Source organism: Bacillus rossius, chromosome 8 (genome assembly GCF_032445375.1).
Source record: "Bacillus rossius redtenbacheri isolate Brsri chromosome 8, Brsri_v3, whole genome shotgun sequence".
NCBI classification, from domain to species: Eukaryota; Metazoa; Arthropoda; class Insecta; order Phasmatodea; family Bacillidae; genus Bacillus; species Bacillus rossius.
In genome coordinates, this window is record NC_086336.1 from 31,447,329 (window position 1) to 31,460,284 (window position 12,956).

General features: G+C 36.5%; 1 protein-coding gene across 1 annotated transcript in view; it reads right to left on the bottom strand.

Annotated features, from left to right (window-relative positions):
* Positions 1 to 363: 363 nt before the first annotated feature.
* The window catches only part of LOC134534704 (suppressor of lurcher protein 1-like), a 360,907-nt gene continuing 348,314 nt past the window's right edge, over positions 364 to 12,956 (bottom strand). The window contains exons 11-14 of the mRNA XM_063373180.1: positions 9,113 to 9,303; positions 5,746 to 5,953; positions 2,608 to 2,855; positions 364 to 1,443 (exon numbers count right to left, since the gene is read on the bottom strand). Of these exons, the coding sequence (XP_063229250.1) occupies positions 1,385 to 1,443; positions 2,608 to 2,855; positions 5,746 to 5,953; positions 9,113 to 9,303 (706 nt within the window). The 3' untranslated portion in view covers positions 364 to 1,384. The remainder of the gene's footprint in view (positions 1,444 to 2,607; positions 2,856 to 5,745; positions 5,954 to 9,112; positions 9,304 to 12,956) is intronic.

Here is a 12,956-nt window from a genome sequence, read left to right on the forward strand (position 1 = left end):
TATCGTTCAGATTATGTTATACCTATTATATATAAAAGTTTTATAAAACGAGACTTAATTTTTAAAAAGGAAACGTGGGTTGAAAAGTGTTGTTTAGAAAAAACGTAAAGATTGAGATCAATTTTCAATCAATTTCAATGCAAAATTTATTTTGGATAATGCTTACGAACAATGTTTTCATTAAATAAAGATGTATGGATAATCTTTAAAATAAAAATTAATGTACTGTTCAAATGAATAAACATTTTCATTATAAAGTTATTGCTGTGATTTGTTGCTAAGTATTTTTTTTTAATTTCTACACCCTTTTTGCAGTACAAGTGTGAATATTGTTATGACGCAGGAAAATTATACAAGGAATTCACACATAAAATGGTTTATTCAACCATTCACTAATGTAAACAATTACGACAATATTTAAAATAATGCAAGAAATGCATTTTTAGAATGGTTAAAAAAATATAAAAAGTTGTCCTTAGGGAGAATTTATACAAATTCTTTACACATTCACTGGCTTACTCATGGAAGTACACTTCATCTAGACAATGTTTGAAAAATATTTTGATCTAAAATGCACACATGAAATAATATATATATATTTTTTGAAATCTTACATAAAGTTTAATTTAAAACATGAATAACTTGACGTGTGGATGCACGAGTTTAATTCAGGATAATAATAAATAATAATAAACGACATGCAACTGTAACCTAACACGTTACCAGCATCTATACATTATTTTCAATAATTCACAAGCAAAAAAATTAAAAGAATTGTATTAGCCAAAAACTGTTATTCTAAAACAACTAGGTACATGTATGACAACACAACTACTACTTAGCATACATGCTACAATTTACAGGCTATTTATTTACAAACCTTTTTTTACATTGGTGGTAAATTTACAAAATAATTTATGCATATTTATTTTTAGTACACTTATCTTTAGATCGTGTTTTATTGATAGCTATAATAACAAATGTACAATAGTATATTTGGTCGCTCTATATAGTAAGTAATGTAGTACGTCATTTCATCTAATCTTTAAAATACTTTTGTACTTTTGACTGGTTCACTGTGCGGAAGAAAAATACTTATATTTATTAAAATTTATTCTGACACTAGAACATGACGTTTCAATGTCTTCTTTTTGTTAGAGTACTGTATCACTTCATGGATGTGCACAGCTTAGCAATAAACAGTACGCATTGATTTCTTGCATGATGTACTAATTGTTTGTACAACTTTCCATAGTTGAAAAAGTCCACTCACACAATAGCCTTATTTTCGCACACAAAGGTCCAGTTTGCATTAAATACGCAGACGTAATCTCGAACAAGCTGTAGATGAAATGTACATATGTTAATTTCCACCACACAATCTTCACCATCTCAAACGAGTCACTGTCATTATAATCATAATGTTCACTGCCCGGATGTGACCTGTAAAATCAAAGAAAATAATTCTCAATAGTAACATTCTGCAGATATAGCATATAAAACTTAGCATAGAATGAAATTAAATACATTTTTTTACCTAATGCGCTGAATGTATTCTGTAGTCTAAGACAGATAGAAAAATTGAACTATAGTAAATTGTTTTCTTTACTAAAGTAATTATTAAAACTGTTTTATTGTGTAGTAAAATTTTACTTCATGTGACCAAGACTTAATTTATTATAACATTCTTATGTACACGATTTTTCGTGTAATGTATTTTATATTGTTTCGTATTTAAGTAAGCTACACAATTTTTAAAATCGTATTTAAAATTTATGTTAACAGTAATGTATGTATATTATATATTGTCATCTATTATATTCCGGACCACGCCACTCCATTTGGGATTCAGATAAAAATAAATAATAAAATCAAAACTTATTTTATTGGTTTTAAATTGTTGGTTTTCAGGAACACTTATATAAAGAGTTGCGTAATAAAACATGTTTGTAACCATTAAAATAAAATAAATAAATGGTAAATAAATGGTTTTCTTAACAATAAAATGTTGTGCGAGTGAAAATAATTATATTAAGAAAGTAAAATTAGAGTTTGTTCACAGGTCAGATTAATAACAATTATTTATAATTTATCTCTGAATGTGAATGACATTCTGATGTTGGTACAGACGAATCGTTAGTGTACAATAAACGCATTGCAGGCCCTATCTAGCTATTTCGAGACAGCCCCCTAAAGGAAATAACCAACACGGAGAAGGATGTGTAGTAGAAGAAATAGAGAAGAAAGAGAAGAAGAAAAAGGAAGAAGAAGAAAAGTGAAGAAGGAGAAGAAAAATGAAGGAGAAGAAGAAAATGGGAAAAGGGAGCAGGACAAGAAGGTTAAGGAGAAGGAGAACGAGGAGATGAAGGAGAAGGATGTGAAGAAGAAGTGCAGGAGAACGAGGAGATGAAGGAGGAGAAGGATTAGAAGAAGAAGTGAATGAGAACGAGGAGAAGGAGAAGGAGGAGATGAAGTAGGTGAAGGAGAATAAGAAGAAGAAGGCTAAGGAGAAGGATGAGAAGTAGAAGAAGTGAAGGAGAACGAGGAGATGAAGGAGAAGAAGGATGAGAAGAAGAAGAAGGTGGAGAAGAAGGAGAAGCAGCACACCTGCGGGCGCGGAGGAGCCGGCGAGCCGGGGCGTGGTGGCGGGCGGGGAGTGCTTGTCCACGAAGCGGTAGCTGGCGTGGAAGCCGGTGCCGTCCAGCCGGTCGTTGGAGCGCAGCGTCACCCTGAAGAAGTTGCGGTCGGAGCGCACGTCGAAGGCGAGCCGCTGGCCGCAGTGCCTCTGGTGGCGGCGGTCGCGGCCCATGTAGTTGGAGAACTCCACGTAGTCGCTGGCGGACGCCGCCTCGCATCTGACACGCCACGCACACAATGTTCGCTAACTTTGCAACCTTGTGAAGTTTCAGGCGCGAACAGTAGCCTTTCTCATGCTTAGACTACAGTACAGACCATATGGCGTCCAGTGTGGCCATATTTATACTATTCGTATTGTTAAAATTACAATAAAATTTTTATATATCATAGATAGTTGTAATATTGTAATATATATTTTTAATTTTACCATTTGTTTATTTGTCTTACACCATAAAAGTGTCTTTTGACAGTAGCATTACAGTTGTATGCATTCCGAAAACCAAAATGTGAATTATAAACATCAATTGTTATTTATTAGAAGAAACTATTTGTAGCAGTAGGTCATTATTAATAACTTATTTATGTACTATTGTCGAAAATTAAATTTAATGGCAAACACGATAAATTTATTATCAGACAGTCTTAATAAAATACATTTCCAAAAATTTAAATTTTTTTTTTTAAAATATGTTTTGTACATTTTTTAAAAATTATTAATCTATACATAAAAATTAATAATTGTTGTTTGTTTGTTTTACTGTATGCGTTCCTAAACCATTCATGCGATTGCGATGAAACTTTTGTGAGTTGTATGCACGCCCGCGAAGGTTTCTGAATCAGTACAACCATTTCACAAAAGGTGGGGAGCTAGTAGTTTTAACAAATGTGTGTACTTCATATATTTTGCAATTGCATTGTTAATGCATCGTTATTCCAATTTCGATGATATTGTGCACGCTATACGTTTGAAACACGAGGAAGCGTCTGGCTCGGGGTCGATGAATCACAGTTGCACGAGCAATTAAACCCCCTCCCCCTCCAAAATTTTTTTAGAAGGATTGCAAAAAAATAGCATAGGTACTCTAATCTGAATCTGACCTTTACAGTCGGTTCTTTTTCATTTTGAGAAACATTTAGAAATCAGATAAAACTAAAATTTTGATAATGCTTTTCAAATCATCAGAAATAATGCCTTTAATTAACCTTTAATGTATATATATATATAAAATAATTGACAACCCATTTAACTGGGAGGTATTCAGTACCATATATAACCCTCTGTTTGTTCCCCCTCCCCCAAACACGAAAGCAGTGTCCGCCACTGTGATGAACGTTTGGTTCCTCTGTGCATACACACTGCTAATAATTTTCACCGTATATTTACACAGAACACTGACTAACAATTATCCAGGGCTCTTTGTAAATTTATTTCAATCGTTGTAAATGTATCGTTATCTTCATAAAATAAAGGGTTAAGTACCCTTATAATTTATTTCTTCCAACATTAACTCACAATAAAAATCCTAGTATCCAAGCAAAACATTCAAAAACTAGTTAAGACTTCTGCAAAAAAAAACACACACATTTTTTTCCACCAAAAAGCAGAGTCCAGAAGTTGACAGACACATTTATGTGAAATTACGAATAGCCTAACTATTTATTTGAGGTGGATTCTAGACCTGTGCGAAACTTCGACTAAGCGAATCAATCGAATCTCTTATTAATTTCACTTTGCCAGGAAATTTGATATTCGTTTATTTGAAACTTCAGTTGTGATGTTAAGATTCGCATTGGTTACAAATCTCTAAAACATTGGAAGTTTATGATTCGCTCATGAAAACATTTAGTTTATTTTTAAGCTGTATGTGTTTTGCTTGAATAAAGTTGCTTAATTTAAAAAAAAAAATCAAAAGGTGGCACTCCGTTTTCTTTTATGAATGCTCAAAATTAATGTTTTGCATGGTTATTTTATAAGTTTTATTACATTATGTTATACCTAGCGCCCAATTAGTTAAACACTTAATCAGTTCAAACATTACAAATGTTAAAAAATTATATTTTACTTCAATCCCGTATTTTATAAAGTGAGTGTAATACAGCTTCGGCGAAAACAATATTCGCAATTCGATTCCACTTAGCGAATATTTTAAACATTAGATATGATATTAGCTTCTCATCAAAACACTAGTAATAGCACAGGCCTAAGATTACTCGTAGAGAAATACGTAAACTGATTTATAAAGCTGGAGTCTCAATACCACGACCAACACGACACGACTAATCAGATTAGTTAATACCGTAGGGTCACAACACCACTACAATAGTAACACGACGAACTCTAATATGTCTGTCAGAAAATAATTCCAAACCAAATGCATCCATAAAATGCAGTATAAAATGCGCTCTACATGAATATTTTTATTTCATGTTGATAGCATAATAATATAAGATTTTAGTCTTCTATTGCATAACGTGAGATAAAGTTTATTTCAGATACAAGAAAATACGCTATATACTATATATTGATACGGCCCAGAAAATAATTTGCTGTTAGCTACGCTAAAAATTAAAAATAAAGGTAATAAACAGTTGAAGTCAAAGTGTACCCAAACGTAAAACGAAAATTGTTTTATCAGGATAAAGATTTACCAAGAAGATTAATAATTAAGAAGTTTAGTTCTGTAAAATTTTCCATTTGCTTTTCCGTCATGCAGTACGCCACGAGGACATAAGAGCGTGTTTTGTCGTTTCGACGTGACGGCGATAGGGCCATGCAGATTTCGCGGAAAGATTCCGAGATTATTTATAAGTTAAAACACTGTAGCATCGCCTGTGTTTCGTGATTGGGTGAATTTCTTTCAGGCGCGTGTCGATTGTTACAACACCAATCACAGTAATTCAGTGCGGAAGCAAACGCATCCTGAGTGGCTCGGTCAAAAAAAAGAAACGACTTCTCTCGCAGACGGCCGCCAATCACAAGGAAGAAACCTCTGGTGCGGGTATACCTTTTTGCAATCTAATAGGCGTTCAGATTTATTCGCGAAAATTGCCTGCCCCTAGACGGCGACCGTGTGTCGTGTGGTGTGGTGTCGTGTGGTGTGCACTCACGGCGGGACGCCCTCCACGTCGAAGTAGTCGAAGTGCAGGCGCACCACGAGCTGCGGCGCGCCGTGGAAGAAGTAGTGGCACTCGGTGTCGCGCGGGTAGTGGCCCGGGTAGTTGGGGCTGGCGAAGGAGCCGGCCAGCGACTCGTTGCTCTCGAAGGCGAAGGCGCAGGGGAACTCGGCCAGCTGCTGGCCGCTGGTCACGCCGTAGTCTGCCGGCGCACACACGAGCAGTTCTGCACATGCTCCACAGCCGACTGTCACCACACATCCACAACACGTGTGTGTTTGGAGCAGCGGGAGGCGAGGGGAAGCAACACACACACACACACACACACACACACACACTTCCCTGCATAATGCACCTCGTAAGTCTATCCACTATAACCAATACTTCAAATATACGTTTAATTACTATTGGTTCGACATTAGTCATGCCCATCAGAAAGATAATTTTTTTCATGAAATGTTGCAAATAGTATCACATACCGATTAATTGCCTTATAGGTTTTTTTTTCCTGAGCGCCAATGGTTCTGCTAATCTTATTCAGGATACTCAAAATTATTTTATTTATATGTATATCCAATAATAACTCGCAGACGTTAAGCAATATTGAACTGTAATTCGTGCAAGTCAACGAGATACTGCTCTGGCATGAGAAACCTGACGGTATTCACAACACTCTCAAGTTTTGTATTAAATAGAATATGAATAATGGAAGTTATAGTATACAAAATCTAACAATAGTAGGTATTTACTAGACAAACATCATATAGTAATTCAAAATTGGTGAAGCAAATAAATCTCGTTATCAATAAAACAAAAATCTCAATAATTATCAATGCATAAATAAAACTATAATCAGTCAAAGAACTATTAAAAATAAACCCTTTTATTTTATGACACCACTGAGCTAACGAAAAATTAAAAAAATTCTGATAGTAAAGATTTAAGATTAATTAATATGAATATTGGTGCCAGTACAAATTAACAACATAATTTCGTATTTAAAAGATATGAAACGAAATCCAATATGTTTTGGATACTACCAACACAACAAACATGCAAACAACTTTAGAACAGTCATATACACTTGTACATACCGTTGCAGATTACAGTACCTACCTAAATATTCGTCCTTTCATCACATCATAATGTATCTACTTCGTGGCCCGTAATTCCCATGGATAAGCCTTTGGGATGAACTATGTCGTCGACCAGGTAAAAACGTCACGACGTGCGGGTGGTTTCAACCTACCGAAGGTTTCACTTCTACGACGATGCACTCAATAGCAGTCTCTCGAATCGGCAAATCTGGAGTGCGATCGTTTTGATTTGTCACACTCGGCGTTTCTTGATTACATTATACATCTTTAAGAGTCCGTAAGACACTGGTAAACGTTGTCATTATTCTTGGAGTTCCCAGAACATCTCATCGAGAAAACACTTTCCAGACGTCACGGCTGTCGGCGAATTTACACCGAACAGTTCAAGCGTGATCCTAGTGTCTGACTAGCTGTTAGCTACACGGAAATCCTCGGACTGGCCGTAGAGCTAGAATTGCAAACCTTGTCCTCCTTCAGTAAGTCCAGGAGTATAATACTTAGTACTTTCACATGAAAATCTTGAAAAATTATCACTAGACAAAATAGTTGTATTATTTTAAGAACTTCAACTTATGACTTCATAAATAAAATAAAAAATTGGTAATAAAATTTAACGTTGTACTCGAATAATTTCTACATCACATGCATTTCTGTTCGATTGTCAAAATCGTTCTTCTTCAAATGTTCTCAAGAACCAACTTATTTTCGTTACCAAGAACTCAATTGTCTTTCATATAGCTCTTTTAATAAATAAAGTTAATTGAAAATCACATATAATTCCAAAACTTTTTCCGGACTTGTCATATTTGTGATTCCTAGATATTCTTAGCATAAAATATATTATTTAAGCAGCAATTAAATTGTACTGATGACATTTCTCTTAAATAACTAACATTTCTTTACACCTGCTATATCTCCCCTCTATCAAAGGTTCCAGCACCACAGGTACCGAAAAAACCTTTCAAACCTCCGATCACTCCCGAACATACCCTATCCTCCTGAAAATTACTGGTTGGAATAATAAAAACAAAACATTTTATTAAGAGACTCCTACATTGATCTTAGAGTACTTACTTTTAATATCTCGGACCTATCACAACCAACCTTTAACTTGAGTCTTGTTATAAAGTGCTCAGTTTATCTGCCAGTTTCCCAAATGTGAAGCCCGGAGAATCCTATAGAATCCTTCGATGCCTGGCCTGAGTCCCAGGACCTCACACTGTTAGAGCTACTAATAGGAAAATATAATGATTTTGTACGCGTGTTCATGATGGCAATGAACATTTGGAAATTTTAAAGAGACGGTAATTTGTTTTTTTTGGGAAAAACTTCATATCTTTGTGTCAGGGCAACGCGATTTTGTTTTGTGAAAAACATATTTTACGATTAAGTAATTTATCACAAAAACAATTTAGTGAACTTTCAAGGTATTTTTTTAAAGACTTTATTAAGCCGTCAATATGTTTTTAACTGTTAATACTATACTAAGTCATGTTGTTAAATCACACGATATTATGTTTAACATGGAGATAATTGTGTTATTGATTTTAGTATCGTTTTTATGCCTTAACCTTTAGGCGTATTTAGAGCTAACGTCTTATCAGAGGTGCAGAAATGAGTTTTGCATATTGACCGCTCATTGTCTATAAATAGTGTAGTAATTTTTTTTTGCAAAATATATATCTAAGTAATACATTGATATATGGGTGTGTGTGATTTGGTTGGGGCGGGGGGGGGGGGGGGGGGGAGAAAAATTTCCCGGTGGCAGTGTGAGTGTTGAGATTTTTTACTGTCCGAGATTACCCTGATAGTAGGACCATAATTACAAGTATACTGCTAATACAACTAAATCATTGGGAACAATACAGTTATAGCCATGGTAAGGTATACAGTATTTTTTTTTTTTTTGTCTTTTTAAATTTTGGGGGTTAGAAAAGTTGCACATTAAGCGGTGATTAGACTCCGCCATCTTGCAATTTCAAATATTTTGATAGTGTCTGCGATTAGAGCTTCAATGCTACATCTTCTGGTTCGACGAGTCAAAGTTCTTAGCTTCGGCTGCTTGTTGAAGTCAACGCTTGTGATGGACCGGTGTGATCATCATGACAAGTTGATGACAAGTTATTTCCTCTCGGCGTTTACAGGTTAGAGCCTGTTGGTAAGTATATGTGGTCGGAACAGGATAAAGAAGTTCTGGCCTTGGGAGATGTGTAAGAAACGGGACGGAGAGATGGAAGATGGCGGGGAGGGGGCGCGCTACTCACCGGCGAGGAAGCTGTAGGCGGCGCGGAAGCCGGTGGAGTAGCGCGAGGAGTAGATGCCGCGGAACTCGAGCAGCAGCCGCGGCCCGCTGGACATGACGGGGGGAGGCAGCTGCGTGCCGCAGAAGCTGCGCAGCTTCTCCTTGCGGCCGCCGACCAGCGAGAAGGCGACCAGCGAGTCGGTGCTGTCGCACCTGCGCAGTGGAGCGCCCTCTGATTGGCTTCTCATAGACGTACCGTGCCTACTTGAGTAAGTTATAATTAGAGACATGCAAAATTCGCGGATTCATTTCGCGATAGGCTAGCATCAAAACAACTATACCTTCATACCGCTTCTGCGATTGGCCCACATTTTATCCGGGGAACTGTGAGCCAATGGGGAAAACCAAACCAAGAAAGTGCCGAATTACGGACAGCCTAGTTGAGACGTCTCACGCGTCAGTAGCCAATGAAAAGGTGTCATTTCCGCGAGTATTTAAAGGACTGTGGAGTCTATCCTAGAGGTCAATGAATCCGCGAATTTTGCAGGTCTCTAGTTATAAGTGATGAAAATTTTACTGTAGGTCGTGAAGTGCTGAGGAGTTAGGGTAATATCAAGTTTAATTTGAGATTTTTTTTTTGGGGGGGGGGGGGAGGAGGTCCTTGAACACTTAAGCTCCCCCCCCCCCCCTCCTTTTCAGTAACAGACAACGGGCAGTTTGTAACCAACAAACACAAGCCAGGATGTGAAAAATCACCTAGCGTAAAGAGTTGTGACTACAAAAATATTTAATTGATAAATTGTGAAATAAAAATAAATTATATTACATGTAGTCAAAAATGTTTAATTTCTTTTTTAAAAAAACCTGAAGCACTGGAAAATTATGTTTTCTATTTATTCTGTATGATAATCAAAAAAAACTTTACAATTACTTATGTACGCGCGTTAGAAGTTATATATTTAAAAATATATATAATTTACAACATATTTTGTAACTATAAAAAATTGTTCACATAACTTTTGTGACAGACAAAAAATATACAGCACAATGGATATGTTGCCCGGGCTTAAAATGTTTATTTTTAACGTACGCTATAGCTGGTTACACTGTATTTCATAAGAAATCTTAAGAAAGTACAAAAAAGATAAATATTCAAACACACAGAAAACAAACCAAACCCAGCCGATGTCCAAAGTTATAAACATAGACAGAACAGAAAAATGCAATGGAAGGAATTAGAAAATTATTATACAGCACAGACACAGTGTGCTGACAACAACCAGAGAGTGGCAACAATAACAGTAAATAAAGACAAAGACGACCTTGCAAAACACAGCGACAAAGAGACTAACTCAACAATGATACTAAACAGATACGACAACTCAGAGACGCACAAGCGAACCCAGCGTTTAAAATAAACAGAAAATCTGGACACTATAATTACTACAGCTTAGAAAAACTCAGTAAGCTTCCTAATCTTCCTGTCTTAAGAAACCTTCTGTGTTCGTCATTGCTTTCGTAGTAGTGTCAGGAATATCTGTTTCGTCACACCACTGGGTTCGCCAGAGTTGTCGTTGTATTGTTCATATTTCCACAAAAAAATCTTGAAGCTTTCCGGTACTAGTAGGGGAGGGTGTTGTACCTTGGACCATTTATCATAAAAATCGAAATTATCGAGTTATAAATACGACATTTTCTGTTTTCTTGGACGCAATTAACTCTTCAATGTGTTTTCGTTGTATCTTCATCGGTATAAACCCACGATCTGTGCACAAAATATTTCCAGAAACAAAACAATAATATGTTGCATAGTGGACCATGGTACACGATGCTCGTGTACCTTGGGACAACCATCCTGTACCTTGGGCCACATTAATAAAGTAATATGTAGCCGAGCCTATGTAATGCAATATATTAGAACTGTAATTAATAATCATTATATCATATACTGTAGCAAAAAACAATACAAAACACACAAATAAAACATTTTACAAACATAGTGTACCTTAAAAGTGAAACAAAATGCATTCAAAACAAAGTATTGCTTTCATTGCTAGTTAATTCAAAGGCACACATCCATAGAAGTAATGTAAATATTGTCACAAAATATACAATGAAAAATTCGGACAAGTATCCTTTATGTAACCTTAAACAATTGTAAAAAAAAAAATGGTTTTAAAAATTTGTTTGTAAAGCTATTATTTATATGACTAGGCCCTACTGTTAATCAAACAATGATAGACCTACAATAAATAGCCAATTAATAGGTAATCAGGTTTTAACATGAAACACAGTAATCACAACTGTATGTTTTCCAGTCGTTGCCTTCTACCCCAGCGCACAGGAAATGAGTCCAGCGACCACATTTAATGCATCTGCACCACTTTTCGCCACTACAGTCAGCCTTCTTTGAATTCCTGCAGTAAGGCATTCTTCGTCAGCACTGTTCACAGTTGTTATATCGGTAAATTGGCCTACGTGAAGCACAGTGTCTTCATCTTCACTTTCAGATGACATTTGATCCAGTAGTTTCAGCTTCTCCGCCATGTTTGGAGGTATCGATATCTTCTCAGAATGATCGCTTTTAATGGCTGGCTTTGATTTAAGCACGTCACATAAATACTTGGTAACTTTAAAAGAACTTCTGTGTTTTTCCATTGAAGTTTGTTTTTTCCCTTGCTGTTTACCTTTATGTTGCTTTATAGCTTGTTTTTCTCGAGTGTCCGTAGCTATCATCGTATTTCTAGATCTTCTTCCTCTGTTTGAGATTTTCCTTCGTGCAGCCTTCAAATATGGCTGGATGTCTTCAGGGGTGACCATTTTCTTTTCTTCTCTTTGTCGTGTCAGGTGTAACACAGTGAACAGAAAATATTCCCAATTTTGTAAATCCGGATAAAATGTTATTTGGTGTAAATGCTCTTGGATAAACCACCCCCAAGGCCTCTGCTACTGTATAAATTTCAAATGTTTTTCCCTTGTTATACAGCCTGATTGTAATAGGTCTTCAGTGGGCTATATACAGATATGTCCAAGGCTGGAGCTTGTGAGATGTGTGTGGGGGAAATGTTATCATTGTTGGGATGCTGCAACCCCACACACGAATATTTCTTCGCCATTGATGGTAATCTCTTGTACCATGGACCACTGGTCCAAGGTACAAGATGCATTTGTGGCCCAAGGTACATGACGATGCATTTTTTAACACGAATGGCTACTGACAGTTTAAAACACGACAGAAAGATAAATGCTTATCATTTTTCACTCACCAAATAACGAGCTATCCAGTAGTGGTACACCACACAATGTTTATACAGGTAGTTTAAATAAAAAACACAGTCAACGGGAAACGAAAAAATTTACTTCACACAGCTTAAAACAACCTTTTACTGCAGTACGCGCGATTCTTGTGCTAGCGCATCTATACTCAACCTGACGGGTGAAATCGTCACTAAGAACGACAAACTTCATCCAGACATCGCTAGGTCACAGGACAAGCACAATAATCAAACTGGCCCAAGGTACACCATGGTCAAGGTACAACACTCTCCCCTATCAATAGTATTTGCTTCAGCAGTTACTAGGATTTTTTTTTTTTAAATTTTATAATCTCTCTAAATCAAAGTGTATTTTTTAGAAGGGGTTCGAGTTAGGGAGTGACCTAAGTGCGTCTTATGTCAAAGCCTATACGCCTAGTCATGCTGGGAGAGGGTCGCATGCATCGCGTGCCTTGTGCGGGGATTGGCCAGCCCTGGCAGGGATTGATGTCACGACTAACTCCCATAACTAACTCTTGGGCCCAGATAAAACCTGCATACACTCAGGGAAAACCCCGGACTCGGACATGCGGGGTGCAATGGACATGCATT